General features: G+C 40.6%; 2 protein-coding genes across 8 annotated transcripts in view; one reads left to right on the forward strand and one right to left on the reverse strand.

The window, feature by feature from the left end:
• Positions 1-228, reverse strand: part of AVL9 (AVL9 cell migration associated) — a 39,687-nt gene extending 39,459 nt beyond the window's left edge. The window contains exon 1 of the mRNA XM_039715202.1: positions 64-228. Within this exon, the coding sequence (XP_039571136.1) occupies positions 64-129 (66 nt within the window). The 5' untranslated portion in view covers positions 130-228. The remainder of the gene's footprint in view (positions 1-63) is intronic.
• A 95-nt stretch (positions 229-323) lies between these two features.
• Positions 324-19,061, forward strand: LZTFL1 (leucine zipper transcription factor like 1). 7 transcript variants are annotated; one of them, XM_039715033.1, is made up of 11 exons: positions 5,966-6,042; positions 8,013-8,137; positions 8,592-8,786; positions 9,287-9,347; positions 10,735-10,803; positions 12,064-12,129; positions 12,262-12,339; positions 14,695-14,868; positions 15,339-15,442; positions 16,014-16,080; positions 18,941-19,061. In XM_039715033.1, the coding sequence occupies exons 1-10, from the start codon at positions 6,040-6,042 to the stop codon at positions 16,030-16,032; spliced, it is 894 nt and encodes a 297-aa protein (XP_039570967.1). In that variant the 5' UTR covers positions 5,966-6,039; the 3' UTR covers positions 16,033-16,080; positions 18,941-19,061. The 7 variants fall into 7 exon arrangements, with proteins under 7 accessions (XP_039570972.1, XP_039570971.1, XP_039570967.1 ...); XM_039715038.1 differs by lacking the exons at positions 5,966-6,042; positions 18,941-19,061 and adding an exon at positions 324-447 and having other exon boundaries at positions 16,014-16,993; XM_039715037.1 differs by lacking the exons at positions 5,966-6,042; positions 18,941-19,061 and adding an exon at positions 3,600-3,687 and having other exon boundaries at positions 16,014-16,993.
• The last annotated feature ends 1,974 nt before the right edge of the window (positions 19,062-21,035 follow it).

Here is a 21,035-nt window from a genome sequence, read left to right on the forward strand (position 1 = left end):
CGGGGGAGGGCCGGGAGGAAGCAAGAGCGGAGGGGAGAGGCGAGGGACACCCGCACCCCTCACCTGGCAGCCCTTCTTGTGGTGGAAGCCCACCACCACGATGTGCAGCACCGGGCCCCGCTTCTCCATGGAGCAGCCCGGCGATGGCCGCGCCGGAGGATGCCGCCGAGCCCGGGCTCTCGCTCCGCCCCCCGGGGTCCGGCGGGGACGCAGCCCCGGCCGCCTGCGCTTCCGCACCGCCCGGGCCGGGGGGCGGGCACGGCCCTCAGCGCCGCCCTCCGCCCGCCCCTGCCGGCGCGGGTCGCGGAACTCCGGGTCGGCCGGGTGGGAAAGGGCTGCGCCATCGGCAAGCGCAGGTCGGACGGGTTAGTGGCAGCCCAGAAAGAAGGCTGCGGATTGTTTCAGTACAGTTTGGTAGCTGAAGGTTAAAATGAGGAAAAAATCAAGGTAAGGTTTCTTCCCTCAAGGGGCTAAACCTCCAGGAAGAGGCTCGGGGGGCAGCTCATTGCTCTCTACAAGCCCCTGGAAGGAGCCTGTGGCCAGCTGGGGTCGGTCTCTTCTACCGGGCCTGCAGTGAGAGGGCGAGAGAGAATGGCCCTAAAATGAGACAGGGGAGATTCAGGTCACATATTAGAAAAAAAATAAAAAAATCAGTGTTAGTGTGGTCAGGCATTGAAACAGGCTGCCCAGGGAGATGGTGGGGTCACCATCCCTGGGGTGTTTATGAGGCCTCTGGCTCTGGGTGGTGTGGGTTAGGTGTTATAATGGCAGTGCTGGATGGACACGTGGACTGGATGATCCTAAATGTCTCTTTCAACATGAATGATGATTCTATAAACATGTCTTAGCATACTGTAGAAAAAAGGCAGTCCAAAGACTTGTCCAAGACCACAGGCAAATTTAGTGTGAGAGAAAAAAAAATTTAAAAACTGTATCTTACTGTACTCAGATCATGCTCCCTCTTTAACACCTTTGTTGTGACTAAATTCTGACTGCTTGAATCAACAGCATTTGGTAGAGACTGTACTCTTAATTATTAAGGTTCTCTGTGGAAATTGGAGGAAGATAATATTTTTGAAAGAAATATAAAAAAACAGCTTAAAGGCAAGCTCATCACTAACACAGTACCCAGGGGCTCAAATTATAACAATACAGCATGTAATCACATACTGGTTTTCAGCTTCAACAGAAATGTTATAGAAAACATATACTGCAGGGCACACAGGATAAGCTACAAGGAGCAATCCTTCTGGCAAAGCAATGGTTTCTTATTAGTATTAGCCTGAAACTGACAGTTTATCATTTAAAACCAGAAAATTGCATGCAATATGGGCCATTATGTCCTGCAGTAATGAGATATCCCCCAAAAGATTCATATGAGTGTTTATGGTTCATTCTCATTTCATTCAGGAAAGGGCAGTCTGGCATCACTCCGTTATGGATTATGCATTATAGAGGTGTCTCAGTGGTACTACTTGATAATGGTGGCTTATGGCCCCTCTGAATAGATTATTAGATTTTTTTTTTCTGCTTGAAATTCTCTTTCCTGCTAAAGCAATAAAAATGTTGAACTTACAGCATCAGTCTAGTCTAGGAAAACAAACTAGTTGACATAATCTATATTGTTTTCACAGTTCACACTGTGTGTATTTATGAGAAAGAAAGGCAAGCGAGAGCTGCTATGAAACAGCTATCAGAAAAGTATCAGAATTTTCCTAGGGGAATTTTCTTTCTCCATGCACAGCTAACAAGTAGCAATGTGGACTCAGCCCTCCAGTTCTTCTATTACTCAGAGACTTTGCTTAAGAACCACCAGCTGTAATATCATTACCATAGTAATAGTAATTTGTTAGTCATTTTTCCAGTCGTAGCAATAAGGCAGGGTTCTCAGCTTATGTGCAGTGAGACTTCTAGAGATGGATAACCCTTCCCTGGGCAGAACGATAGTTTGTGTCTGGAAGTAACACCAGAGCTAAGCAGTGCCCATGGCAACTCCCCTCTATTTGTTAGGTATAGCCCAGCTTCCTAAAGAACAAAGCTCTGAACTTGCCGAGACAAGCATGTGAATAAAAAATAAATGTCCTTTGCTTTCTGTTGAAGAAAAACATAGATGAAAACCTGGCATGGATCTGAGGTTTGTATCTAATTTCTTCTGGATGGCAAGCTCACTTCATATTTGCAGTATGTTTTCTTTGAAGCTCTTATCCAAAATGAATGCAGTAATTCCCCTAGAAAGCTAAAATAATCTCTTTTTTTTTTTTTTTTGCCATCAACAAGACCTTTTAGTTGCATTAGGGCACCATGATGTAGGAGGCAGTGTTCCAAACAGGCTTCCACATGGAAAATACTGTATTTGACCCTGTGGGAATGATGGTGTCCTTCTCATGAGACTGATACTCTCAAGTGTGCAAGCAAAAGAGGGGAGCTTGGATTGTTAGGGAGGTTTGCAGACACAAATGCATAGTGTCTTCTCCTGCAACTTTAAAGAGGCTTAGATTTGGATGGCAGAAACATTGCTCTCAAATCCTGACTGTTCTCCCCACACAGTCTCTTGTCCTGACAACTGTTGACATTTTCACTGCCCCTGGGTCCCTGCTCACTTTGGCTGGAAGGGCTTCTAGACCTCTAACTCCGGCTTCTTCAGGTTGGATGAGACATGTTTGAAGAAGATAAGTGGTGCAGAATTGTTTCCTTAGAAAATATTGGTTGTGAGTAGTAAAGCAAAGATCTGTTCCAGTGGGTTCTGAGAGGAGCAGAGGGAAGCTTGAGCCCCCAGGTGCAGCTGTTAATTATTTGTGAAGTAGACACTGCTCTTCGGGGCCCCTGATCCAAATGGACCCCCTCCAAAGACTAGCCATGAAAAGTGATCATTTTGTTTGTAATTCTGTGCTGTTTTCCTCAGAACCCCATTTCTACCTTGGTGTCCTTTGTGGAAGCTCTGGAGGCTGGCAACAGCAGGCACAAAAACCCTTATCACAACCTAATGCACACTGCAGCTGTGTGACATGGACAGTCTGTTATCTGCTTTCCTCCTTTTGAAGACTGACATAAAAGTGCAGGAGACAGCTAAAGCCAAACAACACTGACAGGAACGGATTGAAGGCTTAAACAAAAAGAAATAATGAGCATATGGTACATTCCCACAGTGGTTGTCAAGACAGACAACAAATATCTTTGAAGGTGGGCTAGAGAAATTGAAAGCAAACACATTCCAGAATGATGATCAGCCACTACAGTCTGGGTTTGGCTGACAGCTCAGAAAGTTGCTGGTCCACTCAGTGGCGAGGGTAAATGGTAGTGAGGGCTCAAACTGTCCAGGATACACATGTATCTCGTTCTGTTCCTTTTGTTACACCTGGTTATTGTCACAGCCAGAAAAGGAAACAAAATGCTCTTTAGACAGATTCTGTGTGACAGCTTTTTGGCGCCTGTTATTAGTTTCATGTTTTCCCAGCATCTCATTTGCCCTTTGGTCCCTGAATTGGCAGAAGCATAGGGGCAAAGGTATCAGTGAAAGGGAGGTTCCTCTGTTCAGTGTTTTGTGCTGTTCTCTTGTTACACCTTGGCCATTCAGGGGTTGCTCTTTGTGGCTGGTACTTGAAAACATGTTGAAAACATGCACTTCTGCTCTTCAGTTCTTCATTTCACTGGGGTCTCTTCACTAACGAGCATGCAGAAGCAGCCAAGGTAAGCACTTTCAGGTGCAGGGATCTTTGCAGTGCAGAGCAGGCAGATGAACCCAGATCAGCAGAAGCTGAGGCTGTTACTGCAGCTCAAGCCTTCTTGAGCATTCAATCATTCCATTCATGCAGTCATTCTAAGCTCTGTAGCAAGGAACTGCTGAAGAAGAGGAATGAGAGAAACCCGTGGCTGAACATGTTTTGGCCCAACCAAATGCCAACACTGTTTCTTAGATGTGCTATACAAAATCCCCAAAGAAGTTGCCAGTCAACATGACTGGTGGCAGTGTGTGTTGGTAACACCTTTGTCTGCACAGCTGGATGAGGAACCTGAAGAAGTGGTGCTGCCAGTGTGTATTGTGTGGTGAGGCAGAGGACAGAGAGGTGTAAGCTCAGAAGGCATAGCACACCTCCTGCCAGGTCTTTTAGGCCAGTTTCAACTACTGTAGAGCTGCTTATGCTCAGGAACAGCCTTTGTGCATATGGCGTGTCTTTCTGCACTCCCTTGATTGCCACATGGATGTTGTTTTCAGTTATGAGGACAGACCTGGATGCCCTTCCCTGAGGGCATGCTCCAGGGCCTCCTGTAAACATGTCCTGAGTCTCCTGTCTTGAATGTAGATGCCACCTGTGCCTTGTGTTTACTGAAAGAGATTTGGGAGGAGGCAGGCTTTATCTGTCTCAAGAGTTGATCCAAATGATTTTGGTGGAATTTTGTCACTTGTTCCTGACTGTGTCTGAAGTAAATAAAAATTAGGTTAGATTTGCCACCAACACAGCTGCCTACTCAAAATGGCCCATTAATCCTAAATTGGTCACTGCTGCTTTTAGGGCCATTACTTAATGAAAATGCACTGCAGGCTGTAAGACAAGTACAAGGTTGAGGAATGGAAATTGCAATGGATCCCATTTTTCCCTCGCAAACTACGGAAGAAGGGCAGTTTTCCCTTGGGGCTGCTCTGCTCCTGAAAGTGCCTGGATGAAGCAGCTGCCAAGTGCAGCAGCCCTCCTGCCTGTGTGTGTTCCAAACAGCCTTTTCCCAGCTTGCTGCTTCCTGGTCTGTTTGTCATTTAGCTGTGTCATTTCAGTGCTCTGCTTTCACCACATGTCCAGATATGGAAGGTGATACCGGCTTTTGAAGTGTCCACTGGTGTCATGGGAGAAGGCCATTACATCCCTTCTTCCTGTTTGTAATGGGACAGATTCAACGATCCACATTCCCTCTGTCTGGGGCTCACTAATATTGCATCTCTGCTGTGACAGATCCGGTCTCCTTCTGCAGACCTTGAGGACAATTACTGGACAAAATCCATCATTTCAGTGTTTACTTACTCCTTTTACTCACACTGGAAAATCCCAAGCTCAGTCAACATTACTTTCATCCTGCCCTTAGGTGGAATCAGGGTTCAATACAGGCGGGGCACCTGCAATGGGTTCGACTTTTTCCATACACTCAGCTGATGGGTGCCAGGTTATTTTTCTGTGTTTTATAAACTTTTTGGGTGATGCAGGTGAAAGACTGGTGACAGTTACCCCACCTGGAGTACTGCATCCAGCTCCACACTCTCCAGCACAGAAAAGACATGGACCTGTTGAAGTGAGTTTAAAGGAGGACCACTAAGATGATTAGAGGGATGGGGCATGTCTTCTGTGAGGAAAGGCTGAGAGAATTTGGGTTACTCAGCCTGGAGAAGGCTTTGGGGTTTTTGCCCTAATCATGGCTTTCCAGTGCCTGAAGGGAGCCTACAAGTTCTTGTAGTGACAGGACAAGGGAGAACGAGATCAAACTGAGAGAGTAGGTTTAGATTAGTTATTAGGAAAATATTCTTCTCTGTGAGGGTGATGTGGCACTGGAACGGGTTGCCCAGAGAAGTTGCAGACGCCCCAATCCTGGGAGTGTTCAAAGCTGGATGGGGCTTTGAGTAACCTGGTCTAGTGGAAGGTGCCCATGCCAGGGGGGGTAGAACTAGATGATCTTTAAGGTCCCTGTCAACCCAAACCATTCCATGGTTCTGAGTTGTCCTGCTGACATGCTAATGCTTTGCAAAAAAAAAAATAAATCTTAGGTGGTGTAAATAAACGCGGGATATTTCCCATCGCGCCCAACTGCCCCTACCGCTTCAGCAGCTCACTGCTACACAGTACAGTTTTCCAAATTGCACCTGAGCACGTAGGAAATACAAAAGTAAAGTAAAAAAAAAAAAAAAAAGGAAAATATCTACTTTAGCTGGTTCACGCGGCGCGCGGGTCACGTGGGCGCGCCGTCGCCAATCGGGGCGCGGCGCGGGCGCTCGCGAGGCTTCGGTCTCCATGGCAACGCTGGGCCCGCAGCCGTGCGAGCGCCGGCGGAGCGGCCGCCATGGTGAGTAGCGGGAGGGGCCCGCCCGGCATTCCCGCTTCATCCCGGCCTGCCGGCTCCGAGGCGCTCCGCCTCGGGCGGCCGGCCCGCAGCAGGGGCAGGGGTGCGGCCTGTCGTCATGCGGGAGCCGCTCGGGGCAGCTGCGGCCGCCGCCTGCCCTCCTGGGCATCCCTGCTATCCCTGCGGAGATCCCAGGGCTTGGGGTTTTTGCGGGATCCGGTGGCCAGGTGGCTTTTCTGCGTATCGGCGTGGCTGACTCGGTGACCACGAGTGGCCTGCGCTTATGTGTTTGTTTACTAGTAGAATTTCGTTTCTGTCTGTAATGAATAGAAACTTTTCAACTAAAAAAACCCTCTAGCAACAGCAAAGACGACATTAATCTAGTTTTCCGTATGATCCATCATCTGCAGTATGTGGGACTTTGTGGGCAACATCGGTCTTGCAGCCACACTATAAGAGCTGGGGTTTTTTGTTGTTTTTGGTGTTTTTTTTTTTTTTTTTTTGTGCTGGTACTGCTTCCTCGGCTGCGTTTAGTTTCCAGAGTATTGATTGTTCATCCAGGTATCCCAGGATAGCATTGTCACTGGAGCTTCCCTGAGGACAAGGTGACCAGATGAACTGTTTTGTCTGTTGTCACTGCTGTCCCTCCCCAGCATCAGCCACGCTAACAAACTACATTGGAGTAAATGAAATGGACTTGCCTTTGCATCAGCTCTCCAGGGACTGTGGTGATAAACTCCCACTCACCCTGTGCCTCCTTGTCACTCATGCCACCTGCATGAGATGTGTAATTCTGATGTGATTGCCCATGCCAATAATCCTTTGAAGTAGAGGCACGCATAAAAGGGCTACTTAGCCAGGTCTAAAATTACTTCCTTCTTAATTTGCCCTGGCAATATTTGTTTCTGGGTGTCCTCGTTTAGGGCTGTTGAGAAATAAATTCAGATTGTCACTTAAGATCTTCTTCATCAAAACCAGCATGGCCAACAGGTCAAGGGAAGTGATTCCCCCCTCTGCTCTCATGGGACCCCATCTGGAGTGCTGCATACAGTTCTGGTCTTTCCAGCATAGGCAGGACATGGAGGTGTTGGAGCAAGTCCAGGGAAAAACATGAAGCTGACAAGAGCACTGGAGCACTTTCCCTGTGAAAACAGACAAGTTGGGTCTCTTTAGCCTGGAGAAGGGAAGGTTGTGGAGCAACCTTCCAGTAACTGGGGGAGGTCTACAAGGAAGCCAGAGAGGGACTCTTCAGCAGGCACTGCAGTGATAGCACAGGGAATAATGGGCACTAATTGAAAGAGAGTAGGTTTAGATTAGATATATGGAAAAACATCTTTATTGTGAGGGTGATGAGGCACTGCAACAGGTTGCCCAGGGAAATTATGGATGCCCCATCCCTGGCAGTACTCAAAGCCAGGATGGATGGAGCTCTGAGTAACCTGGTGTAGTGGGAGGTGTTCCTGCCTGTGGCAGGGAGTTGGAACTAGATAGTTTTTAAGGTCCCTTCCAACACAAACATTGTGTGATTCTGTGAAACATCTCAGGAGTTTACATAAAAAGTAACAAACATAACATACTTTCCTCTGGGTTTTTTCTTAGTACATCTATGGAAGATTCATAATTCAGCTACCTTATGCATGCGTAATGTAATACCAAGATATATTTATCCAAGAGCTTCATCTCCTGTACAGTCCTTCTGGTTCTGATTCTCTGATTGCCTCTGTCTCTCTGATTTTGTATCTGACTTTTTGGAGATCACTTGATCCCTTGCTTCCAAGTACTGGAGCTTTCTCACCCACCTATGAGAGGTGCATAGGGACTTGATATATGAAAATATGGTTGTTTTTCACCATAGTAGTTAGCATGCTAACCCAGTGAAAGCAATCACAGAAACTAGTCAGGAGGCAAGTGTTCACAGTAGTTGTGCTCATTTTTCCTTATGTTTGTCTTTGTGTCTGTATCCTCCTCTGCAGGCAGAGCTGGGTGTCAATGAGCACCACCAGAACGAAGTGGTCAGCTACATGCGCTTCGCTCGTTTCAAGCGTGGCATGTGTCTCAAAACAGTGGATTCTTGTTTCCAGGACCTCAAGGACAGCAGGTGCTGTGTGGGGTGGTGCTGAGCAAGAATAAAGCAAAATATGCTAGCAGCAGTGGCAGGTTTGAATACTTTATGGGGCGACTTTTCTCCGTTTAGGTTTGTATGTTCTTGTATTTTCCAGAAGTTACAAGTCAAATGTTTTTAAACCCAAGTTTGTCAAATTCTCATGAATTAACAGAGGTATTGACAGCGTGACATTGCTGTGTATCTTGCTTCTGATATGTAAATTCAGTGCAAGGCTGTAGCTTAATTAATATTTGTGATTTTAATGATTTAAAGAGAAAATTCAAGTACAGTAACCAATTAGTAATGCTGTGGTCATCTAATAATGACTTACAGTGGATGTTTTCAGGAAACATTGCATTATATGAGTGGTGCCAGTGTAGTGAGATCTCATAACAAGGCAGAATTGTTACCTTTATCACACCTGCCTCCTCTTGACCTCTCTATTTAGACTGGTTGAAGAGACCTTCACAGTTGACGAGGTGACAGACATGCTGGATGGACTGCAGAGTGTTGTACACAGCGAAGTGGAGTCAGAGCTCATAAACACAACTTACACCAACGTTTTACTTCTGCGGCAGCTCTTCTCACAGGCTGAGAAATGGTACCTGAAGTTACAGACAGACGTCTCTGACTTGGAGAATCGGTAACAGCTGTTGCACTACACTTGCAACAATAAGAAAACTTCAAAGTGTTGACTATTAGCATTCTTTTCCTAACCACAGAAACCTATTCGTTTACTATTGTATCAGTGATAAGTTAGCTTCAATGTTTCCATCTATAAAATAGCGAGATACAAAATAATTTCAAAATTGTGAGCAAGATGTTTTATTAGTAATATTCTTACTTGAATTAATCATTTAAGAGCAGGTGACTGGACTCAAAAACTTTTGTTGTCTGATTATATTTTAATTAAGGATGCTAAATCTATTGTAATGCATGTATCATGCCAATGCATGACATGGTCTGTTGCATTTATGGTATTTGAGTAGGGCTTCATCCTGTACTTTTGACAAGAATTTTACATGCAAGAAAAAGCATAGCAGCAGCCTGGTAAAATGTGTTTCATAGCATAGCTCTTAGTAAAGAAATGCCTCCTTATATTTTTCTTTGGTAAATAAATGCCTCTTTATTTTTTTTTCCAAGAGAATTATTGGACCAGGTTGCTGAGTTTGAAAAGTCAGAATATACCTCTTCAAACAAAAAGGTAGCATTTTATTTTAATAAAATCATAATCAAATGTCAGATCATTTAAGAGCAGGTGGCTGGACTCAATTAAAAACTTTTGTTGTCTGATTAAATGATATTTTAATTAAGGATGCTAAATCTATTGTAATGCATGTATCATGCCAATGCATGACATGGTCTGTTGCATTTATGGTATTTGAGTAGGGCTTCATCCTGTACTTCTGACAAGAATTTTACATGCAAGATAAAGCATAGCAGCAGCCTGGTAAAATGTGTTTCATAGCGTAGCTCTTAGTAAAGAAATGCCTCCTTATATTTTTCTTTGGTAAATAAATGCCTCTTTATTTTTTTTTCCAAGAGAATTATTGGACCAGGTTGCTGAGTTTGAAAAGTCAGAATATACCTCTTCAAACAAAAAGGTAGCGTTTTATTTTAATAAAATCATAATCAAATGTCATGTGGAGTCATGACAGATGTTTAAAATGCTTAGTATTGACTCTCTGTGCTTAGGAGAAAACCAGAACCAAAAACCCCAGCCTTTTTTTTTTTTTTTAAAAGTCTTTGAAACTCTCCAAAAAGTCACATTTTGCATTTCCGCACCAAGGCTCCCTTTGAAGTGCCTTGGCTGTTTGCAGAGTGCCTGTTCTGCCCTTCAAAAGTCTTTGAAACTCTCATTTTGCATTTGAAAGTCACATTTTGCATTTCAGCACCAAGGCTCCCTTTGAAGTGCCTTGGCTGTTTGCAGAGTGCCTGTTCTGCCCTTCTGGGGTGTGCCTCACACACCTCATCCCAAGGGCAGCCAGACCAGGGATACGTGGCAGTGTCTGCTCCTGGATTCCCTTCCACTGGCACCTGGGCTGAGACTGGGACATTCGCTTGTCCCAACATGGACCCAAGAGCCAAGAAGATTGCACAGATATCATTCTAGCTTGTCTTGCAATAATATGGTTGAACCTTATTTGGTTTGTAGCATAAAGGTGTATTTATGTATATTACATTGTATTTATATATATAAAATATATGTTATTTTTAATACCTTAAATAAAATTATTTGGAGCTTTGTAAATACTTTTTTACTCTTACAATCACTCAAATATTATGTTCTCCTTACTCCTTTTTACGGTTGCTGCAGGATTGTCAGTCTTCTGTAGAGTCATATTTGCAATACTTATATGTCTCTATGCAGTATCTTTACCTTAAGCTCAAAGTGAAGTCCTTAACTTAAGAGCCAAGGAAGCAGTAAAAAATGAACTTGGTGAAAAAAATGAACAAATAAAAGGTTGTTAATTTCTTTGCAAAAGAAAGCTGAATTGACTGTCAGTAGTTATTTTACAGGCTAAAGGAGTACTTTTCTTCCCCCTAGAAATATGTATAATTTAATTTTTTCACCTTTGTTATTTCTTTAGTCCACTGCAGAACCCATTAAACCAAAACTTGCTCCATTAAATGAAGGTGGATCAGAGCTGCTAAACAAGGTAAGAACCTGACTATTCAGACAGTTGTGGTCAATGATCATTCTGCTTATGCAAATGAACTGAATAACTGTACAGTAATATTTGTATAATGTGTCTGTCACTATACAGACATCATGGTAATATATCCCAGAATGTAAAGTAAAATACTAGTTCCATACAGCTAGCTGGTGCTTCAACAAAGAAGTAAATTAAAACATGCAGCTGGCTGAAATTACCAGGTTATTGAACACTTTCTGTATCACTTGAAGTCAATCTTACTGCATTCATTCTTTTTGTTTTGTAAGTTGGTTACATTCCTCCTGAAGAAACAGGCAATTAAAGAATTTGGAATTTATTGGTTTTGAAAACATTTGATTTCTCACTTGCTAAATATTTTCAGAATTACAAAACACTTTCTAGTACTTAATATTATTAATATTCATTATTAATATCATTAATAGTTTTTATTAGGTATTGTACTCATTTCATTCACCTGCACTTTTCTAAAATGTCAAACTTCTTACAATAGCCTTTTAAGTTTTTTATAATCAAGATAATTAGCAAGGAGTTCTATTTTCTCTTCTGTCCTGCATTCCCAAAATGATGTGTTGATTACAATGTCTGTCTCAAATTGCCGTTATTCACTACAATAATTAAAGCATTCAAGAATTCAGAATTGTGTTTTGTTTATAGGTTAATGTAATTCTCTTTCAAAAATAATTTCAAAATCATAACAGGTTCTTTTTAATATGTACATCTGTTGTCTTTTTTTTCCCTCCAAATCTCTCAAAGTTCCTGTGGTGAATTTACTCTGACTGATAAAAGATGGGTATTTCCTGTGACACAGAACAAGAGATGCAGTAACCTGATATTTGTCTCTTTTGAAAAGAAACTGCAGATAAATTCTTCCTTGCCTGTTGATTGAAAATATGAATTATAAGCAACAATGAGATTTGCATCCCTGAACATGGAATTTTTAATAATGAATCTTGTTCCTAACAAGATACTGGTCTCAATAATCTCAATGCAGTGGAGCATGTGTGTAAGTGAAGAGCCCTATATGTTACAGTAGAATTGGAGACTTAAATTGCTTTCTCACTGAGGCAGAAAACCACTATAAATGAATGAATTATTGATTTCTTATGAAGGCCATTTTTGTAAGCATTTAGGATCTCTTTTGCTTTCCTAAGTTATGAAGTGTATTTTCTTCCCTGAAATATTTGCAAAATCCAAAATGGCACCAGGGAGTTCACAAACATTTTCTTGTTCTTTAACCCAAAGACAGTTGCTCATCTCCAAGAAGAAAATGAAAAGTTGAAGACCAGACTCAGGACCATAGAAACACAGGTAAATTCCCTGTAATCTTGGTTGCTTAATGTTGTTACATAATTTAAAATATCTAAACAAGAATCCCATGGTTATTCTCATGTTTTCAGTTAAAATACATTGCTGAGGTTTTAAATTTTCAATGTATTGTAGGCTACTGCTGCCCTAGATGAGAAGTCCAAGCTGGAGAAGTCACTGAGGGATTTACAGATGATCCAAGGAGATCAGAAGGTAAATATAATTATATCACTCTGTTCCCATTTAACACAACTGTTGCCAGCACATCCAAAATGTTGGTCTGTATGGTGTGTTTCTTTTCTGGCAAATGCTAGAGTTTGAGTTAGTGTTGTTCCTGCTGACATTCTCCGTTCCCGCTGGTCTGTCAGTCAGCAGGTAATCCAGAACATTAGTTGATGTTATGACATGTATGCAGGAACTATCAGGAAGTAGCATTCCAGAATTCATGTTCTCAGGGCTGATATTTGTATTAACAGACACAAATCTATGTCTGTCTGTTTCTTCATGTTTAAGAGTGATACCTAACCTGGTTTTTAGAGCACAATAAAACACTAATTCTTTCACACATCTTTCAGTTGATGTTGACATGAACAAACCAGAATTGCTGCTTCATTGATGTTTTTGTAGTTCTCCTTATATCAGCATACTTTTAAAAATGTTTCACCATTTATTTTTATTACTTGAGGTTCATAATCTATTTTGTAAATGAGGACTCCAGCATGGTGAGCTGCTGCTGGCAAAAAAATGTAACAAGCCTCAAGTCCTCAAGTCGTGTTGACACAAAGAGATCTCTTCAGGTCACATGAGTATTTTTTCTAAGTTTCTGCCTTTATTTGTCAATAATTAGAATTTTCCAAAATTTGTTCATATGTAATTGTGTCTTAAATTTAACACGTTTCAGTTCAGGCTTTCAACAAAATTAGAACACTTTAATCCCATTATTTTGCGTAATTGACTTTAAAATTTCTGCAATATTTACAGATTAGGAAGTAAGGTTCAAGATAATAAAACATTTCTATTTTAATTTTAATATTTTAATCCTGATTTCTTTTTATTTTGCTTTCTGCCTGGTTTATGGTATGTACTTGGTTTTCTTAATATGTTAACAGTTTACCTTGTAGCTTTCAAAATTATATTCAGTAATATTTTTAATAGGGAACTTGATTAATCAGTCATGACAAATATTTTCTTTCTCTGTTTTGTTAAACTTTAAATTATTAAAGGTTTAAAATATTGAAGGGGTGTATTAAATCCTGGATAATACTAATACAAATAATAGTTTGTAGTGTTAAAAGACTGGAACCAAATCTCATGCTGCTTTTCTGGTTAAATATGAATTGGCCTCAGTGTCAGGGCTGCTGTGTATCTTCAGTTTTCCTGTCCTAATTTGCCCTCTGTAATCTGTCACTTTCTCTCAGTTGCTCCTAAAGCAGTAGGTTGCAAACTCTTTGAACAAATAAATGACTGCCAAACCACAAGTGGTTCTTAAGGATCAACTCAGCAGATTGATTTTTTTTTTTTTATTAATAGTTAACAGGTGACTCCATGTAGAAAGTGGGAGTCACAGTAACTGGGAGTAATTCCTGGGAGTAACTGGGAGTAACTGCTCTGTTGGATCAGTTTAATTTAAGGATATAGAATTTTTGCATAATTGACTTATGTCATGGTTAGAAAATAATAATTAAGATGTACAAAATGGATGTAGTGCTTTTCAACACTGCAGCCTTGGACTCTGTCTCAGAATTAAAAATGAGCTCTTCTTCTGTACAGGTACTACTATCAAGTGGTTTCCTGTTCTCAAGTCTTATGTTACAGAAAAAGGAACTGAGATTTCTTAGGTTTTAGATTTTGTTGTTTTAAGGTGCTTCTGGTTCAGCCTCATTACACTTTTGAGTTTGAAATTTGGCATCAAAACCTGAGAATGTTTTGTGTTTAGTTTTATTTAAATTAAAATCCATAGAGCAGTTACATAATTACTATGTTTTATGACTCAGAGGTGATGTTCAGAAAAGTTTGAGTCGGTTCTTCTCATAAGGAAACAAGAAAGTTGCTTCACAACTTGGAGCCTCTTTGTGTAAGACAACTGAGAAGGGCATAATGTTGGTACCTGGCTGAGAGTGTGAGCCTTAACACTTTCAGCCTTTCCTACCTGTCCCACACTAACAGCTTTGGAAGTGTTTCAAAAACACATTGTAGCATAGACTGTCAGATCTTAAGTGGTAATATACTGCTTCTGTATGGTAAATAACTTCTTGTAATATGATTCATCCTCTGGCTCTAACTAATTCCTAAAGAAACGAAGTACAGGAACTTAAAATCTCATCTTGGCTGAGAAAACATTCCAGCCATCTTTAAAAAGTATTTGTTAACAAGTTTTTAAGTTACAAATCAGTCCCTGCTCTAACTTCTTTTGTAGTTGAAGCACTTCTCATTTAGGCTTTACAGGAGTAACTTGTACATCATTTTTAAAAGTGAAGATGTACCTAATTTGTGTGGAATTTGGCACTTAAAATGTTAATTATTTCCTCTCTTGAATTTGACATATTTTAAATATTTCTTCTGTTGAAGAATAATGCAAACCAGGATATCACTGAACTGGAGAATAAAGTGGCAGCTTTGAAATCTCAGTTTGAGAAGACTTTGAATGACACTACTGCAAACAAAAAATTCTTGGAAGAAAACTTGGTGACAACAAAACATGACTTACTGAAGGTTCAGGATCAGCTATCCACAGCTGAAAAGGTTAGCATTTTACTGTAATGTGAAGATGCATTCCTTACTCAAATTTTAATTGATTAGTAATTTAACAAGCATAAGCTACAGGGTGCAGAGTTTACCAGGCCAGACTTTTACCCTTGTATTTTTGTAATTTCAGTGCAAAGCACATGAAACATAAAATAGCAAACCCACAGCTAACTGCATGGTTATAACTAGATGAATATTTAAAAATAGACTATTTGTCAGGGTAGAAATTTTTAAATGAAAAGCTTATTCCCAGTCTTCTGATGACTTTTATCTTGATTTTGTTAGAAAATGAAGTTGGGGTATCTGTGGCTGCCCCAGCAATCTCATTTGAATCTACCAGCTGACTTTATCTAAATTTGAGTAAGTTACAGAAAACTAGTATTGTCAAACTTGATGAGGAAAAGCAAGTTGTTTTTAAAAAAAATACTTTTGTCTAGTCTTCATAATATGTTGATGTTATTATGTAGGAACTGGAGAAGAAATTTCAGCAAACAGCTGCTTATCGCAACATGAAAGAGATTCTCACCAAGAAGAATGAACAGATAAAGGATCTGCGTAGAAGACTTTCCAAGTAAGTGGTGCTGCCTTGTCTGTCTCAACAAGATCCTTGTTCTGGATCCATGTTCTGCTCCCATTTTGTCTCTAAAACAGTCTATGCATTTTCCCTTAAAAAGAACTTCTAGTAGGCTATGCTCTGATTTTTGACAAACCAGTCCTTTGAATGGATGTTGGGTGTGCTTAGGGCTGGTGTGTGCAACAGCAGCTGCCATGTAGCAAGTGAGAATGAGAGAATTTAGTGTGGAGAGCATACAGGATATTCACAGCTGTGGTAGATAAGGCCTCAGGTGCTACACACAGAGATACAGATGGGAGATGTTCCGGGTGCTTTGGCAGTTGTTTGGGTTTGTGGGTAGGTCATTCCTTCATTCTACTATTTGCTAAACTGGCCAGTTTTAAAAGGAGAAAATAGTCTAAAAAGTAAATGCATTTGTCTGTGGCTTAAGTCATACAGTAAACCTTGACAGAAATGTATCACTCTTGGGTGTAATTTATTGCTTTGGTTTCTTTAGAGACAAAATGTCTTTGGGGTATTTTCTAGTCTGTTTTAATTATTTTTCTATTTATTCTTTTTTAATCCTCAGATATGAGTCAGAGGACTGAAATACCAAAAAGCATCTGATCTATCAGAAGTTGTCATGGAAAGAAAATGTAGGCTGGTATTATTTTTCAATGATTTTTGTTTTCAATGTGTACTCTTTGCTTCTAGTGTTTAAAATAACTCTTTATTAATTTCACACTGAAACCCTTACCTTACTTCCTTGTAAACCTACAATTTATAGGTATTCGTTTCTGCAGTAATATTTTTAATGGTTAACCATTGACATTCCTTGAGAAATAGCAAACAGGACCTTGTTGAAGAACTGAGAACATTCCCAAAAAAAAAAAAAAACAACCAACCAAAAACCCCAACATTTATTTTTGTTAAAAAAAGGGGGAAAAACGACCAAAAATATATACATTAGAGTTTTTGATGTCTTCAAGGTGTAAACTCCAGTTGTTACTTTTGTGTAGTTAATGTAGTTATGAAGTAGCATTATGTGTAAAAATTCCATCAGTGAAAGAGTAGGAGGAACAAAAAAGAAATGCTGATTCTGTAATGTTACTTCACACTGGACATGTCATAGCTCAGCAAGGTGTAGTCAGTAGCATTTTTCTAGAGGGTATTCATTAGATAATGAGATAAATATGCTTTACAGCCAGAGTGATAGATGCTTTCAAATAAAGTTGTGCTTTTTCACTTTAATTGGTTTAAAGCAAATTTGAACATCAGAAAACAGATTCTGATTTTGCCAGTATTCTAAATATTGAGATGATAATCTAAATACACATAGGAAAGCTAGTGGAGCAACATTTTTGGGAGAAAAGTTATTTTAGATGTTTTCATTTCCTTTCTTAATGTAACCTCACCAGAAAACAGCTTACTTCTCTTGAGTCTTCTACTTGTAATTCTCTACCTTGCATTTGTTTGTCAGTCGCCTAATAGTGCATTCTGCTTGTTCATCTGTCCCTGTTCATATGTATCTTGTATTTTACTTCAAATAAAATATTATCTTTTCAAACATTTAATCTTTAAGGAGCTGGGGTTTTTTTAATAGGAATATTTTGTAGAGCTTTTTTTTAATATTTGTATGACTGGGTGGCAGATTAGTAAAGAATCTTGCCAGAAATGAGAACATGTAAATTACAGATCTGTGCTCAAAGCCACGTCACATCAAACAGCTGTAAAAGAGAGTACCAGTGACAGGGCTGAGGGTGTTTGTGTTACAGAAACTGGCATTTAACAATGTTTTTCCCAGGAGCTGCTTGAACTGAAATGGATCTTTTTTCCTCATTATTTCTTTAACAAGCAAAGCTGTTAAAATTGCTTAGCTCAAATCTGCCATACACTTGCAGTCTGGGTTCTTTTTTCTCTTAAGTTTTCATGTTTTCTGTAAGTTTTTCTGTCTTTTGCCTCCCACTGGTTAAGTCAGGTTGGTTTGAGATAAAGTCCCATGTCTGTGGGCAGGATATTATTGCTGTAGCACAATAGTAGAGTGTTATGGGCTGGCATCCTCCTCATGCAGTGACAGTTGATGAAAGGTATGCTTTTCAGGTATTCTTTTCATTCAGGTAATGAAAGGTATTCTTTTGCCCCTTGTACAGTCACTAAAATGTTAAGTTCTTAGTAGGCATGTACCAAAGAGCTTTTTAGCCTGTGTTTTCTCAGAACAACATGAGTACTTGTCTGGATGAATATTGTGGGTTTTTTCTTCATAATAACACTCACTTTAATGAGATCAGTTACTATTTCTAAAATGGCAGGTAAAGGATGAAAAAAAGCCAGAGATTCTAATGACTCCTGCTGGTCTTCTCATCACTCTGACTCTAGAATATTGACTCTGTGATCAGCCTTCATTATCTGCATAGAAACCATCACAGCAAGAAAGTACACTGTCAGCTTCAGTATAAGGCTAGGTCTCAGTGAAATAAGCTGGCTGTAGACAAGCATTGTTACACACCTTTTTATCTCCTCAAATGACTAAGGCAAATCTTGTCAAGAACTGTGCAGTGCAAAATTGAAACTCAGACTTTGATTTCCTGCCTTGCAGATTACCAATTTAGTGAGTGTGAGATCATTTAGATCCTCTCTTTTTGTACTGCAGAATGGGTAATTAAAAGTCTTGTGTGGAGCTCTTGATGAAAAATACATCATCTTTGACAGGTGATGTACCTGTCAAAGAAAACCTGGAACATTATACAATTGTGATTTTTTTTTTCTTGAGATAGGTACAATATTTTGAAGATGGAAATGACATCGGAACCTTTCCTGACAGTGCCTGATGTTTCTAAAACTTCACTTCTTTCTCTGAGGTGTAAATTCTAATACTCCTTTTAGCAGCCTTTGTTCCTTGTACTCCTCAAATAGACATCATCCATTTCTTCCATTTCAGTTGTTAATTCCCTAGGTATGCCTGAAGGGAATGTTTAAAAAGAAAATTCCTGTATGCCTAGCTGGTCTGCAGAAATCAGATCTCTTTTAGGCTGGTTGGACTTTGGTTTTTGGTTTTGTTTTGTTATTTTTTCTTGCAGACTGAAGAATATGGGAATGAAATCTAGGCATCTCAGCTTTGCTAGTACTGACTCTGACAGCCAACATGCTCCAACAGTGACTTCAGTGGTTGCTGATAAATGAGACAGCAGGCCTGCATGTTGCCATCTTAATGAGACTGTATATTAACCAATGATCTCTAACTGTTCATAAAGTACTCATTAACCTGTCTTTCTCTTGTGCCTAATAGCCATTTAAAAATATCCTAAGGTGAATACTAATACCTACATTGACACTTAACCTGCAAGTGCACCTTTTTGTTTGATATTGAGACTGATACCTTGAACAGCTGAAATTTGGACATTTGCCACATACCTTGTTTTTGGGAAACCTAGTCATCTGCCAGGAGCTTAGATTTCAGTCCAGCCAAAACATTTGTAAGATTTCTTAGTTTGATTTCCCTTTTCTGGCATTATCAAGGACTGGTCTTGACTTCTGTATGATGTGAAGTGCTGTGAAACCACTGTGAAATCTTTACTGCCTCAGGAAGCAAATGTGAATCATGTTGGGGTATCAGGTGGCTGAATGGATCAAGCTTAAAAGGTTTGATCTGGTCTAGAAGGATGTGCCTTCTAAAACACCATGAAGTAATTTGAAGGTAAGTTTGTATATGAGCAGGTAAGAATTGTTATTGTAATTGTTACCATAGTTATTTTTGTAACTGACTTTGAGCAGAGAATGTGCCTGGGGAGTTACCCTATGATTGTTAATTTTGACAACGTCCTGGGGAAAATGTTGTCTCAGGATTCCTGCCCTGCTCTGGCTGCCCACAGACTCTCTCTGAAGATGTCTAGATGTGCCCTCCTCAGCAGGGTCTCCTCTCTGACATATCCTGAAACATTAGGCAGCTTCTTTGGAGTCAGCTCTTTTCCAAATAAAGGTGGGTCATGCCATTCTGTTTCAACATGTCATTCTGTTTCAACAGAAAGGTTTGTTTGTTAATTATTTTTAGATTATTTTTAGGAACTTGTTGATGTAGTGCCCTGGTGTGTGCAGGACTGTGGCAGGGCAGCTCACGACTGACAGCTGCTGGTGAATAAGAGAGCTGCCTGGAGATCTCCTCAGAGTGCAGGCAAGCTTTGACAGAGAAAGTGACAAGGTGACAAGGAGAAGAACTGACTGAGTAATCCAGCTATCTTTTAGTGACATGCCAGTTTCTGGCTTTCATTTGATACAGGTCAGTTTTGGAGTCTGGGTGAATTAGGTGCAATTCTACGAATCCAAACTTTACAGAGTGAGTACCCTGAAAAAATCACACAGTCAGAAGATGAATAGAGCTGTGATGGTAAGGAAAAGCAAGGAAAATATAGACTGTTTTCAGGTATGCTTTTCTTGTGAGATGGAGGTAAAGTTAAACAGTTATAAGGGTGATTGAGAGGCTGGAAATAAGTGTGTGTCCCAAGGAGCCAGTAGATGACAGGCACTTTGCTGGGTGCCTATGTGCATGACCACCTTTAAAAAAAACTCACAGTAGTCTGTGATCCGAGCTACTGATGAGACTGATATTTGTGAGAGAGGCAAGGATTCATCTCATTCCATCTGAACTTCCTGATCTGGCCTGACCCAAGATGAGGACGTCACACCTCTCTGCCTGCACAATCTCCTCCAGTCCATTAGTAAACTAGTTTGAAATGTAATGGGAAGGAGGTACAGAGCCAAGGAAATCTTTAACTTGATGATGCTCATCAGTAGGAGTAATCTATTCACACAGAAGCAACCCAAGTGGTAGTGATGTGCTATTTTTTAAGGCTGTCCTGTCAGCAAATTATTTAATACTGTAAGATATTTGTATGCATAATTTATAATAAATCCCACCGCTAGGGACAGGCATTTGACTTTTTAATAATTTGTGAAAGTTTTCATGATGTGGGACAACTCACATTCTCTGTGTATGTCTTTCAGTTTAACAGCTTATGGATTTAAAATTACCTTGGATTATTTCTTCCAGCAGAATTCTGGGTTATAGCCATGAGACATATTGCCAGGGCTAGCTGGCACATTGCAGTTCTGCAGGCAAGACAAGAACTGCATGGATACTGCGAAAAAAAAAATCACAAACTCCCTCAAAACTATACTACAGGCAGCTTTGGCAAACCCTCATTGGATGTTTTCCAATGAGAACTTACATCTCTAGCACCACTAAAACACACCCCAAAGAATGGATGCACTTATGGGAGATGTGTAGACCTCTTGCCATCACCTGCTTCAGCAGACAGAAAAGCGGTGTCCCTCTTTGTGACTTTGGTAACAGAGGTGGCTGGTCAGCAGGTCCACCTGAGTGCTGCTGCTGGCCTCAGCAGCACTGCATTACACACTCTGCAGTTCAGGCTCCTGTCCAGAGGCCCCAGGGTTGGAGTTCTCACCCATACCCACAGCTGGAGGCTTTGGCTCGGCCAGTGCCCAGTGGGATGCTGGAGCAGCACACCCAGAACTGGCTGGGACCAAATTCCTGGTGCTGGAGGAATGACACTGACAGCAGCTGAGCTGAGTCATACTTGTAAAATTATTCTGAAAG

This window comes from Passer montanus, unplaced genomic scaffold (assembly GCF_014805655.1).
Source record: "Passer montanus isolate IOZ18808 unplaced genomic scaffold, ASM1480565v1 scaffold32, whole genome shotgun sequence".
Taxonomy (NCBI): Eukaryota; Metazoa; Chordata; class Aves; order Passeriformes; family Passeridae; genus Passer; species Passer montanus.

What these genes read in the sequence shown, in the direction of transcription:
- LZTFL1 (XM_039715033.1), top strand. An exon ending in CAGGACCTCAAGGACAGCAG is followed by an intron (nt 8,138 to 8,591) that starts GTGCTGTGTGGG and finishes CTCTCTATTTAG; the next exon opens with ACTGGTTGAAGAGACCTTCA. An exon ending in TGATCCAAGGAGATCAGAAG is followed by an intron (nt 12,340 to 14,694) that starts GTAAATATAATT and finishes CTTCTGTTGAAG; the next exon opens with AATAATGCAAACCAGGATAT.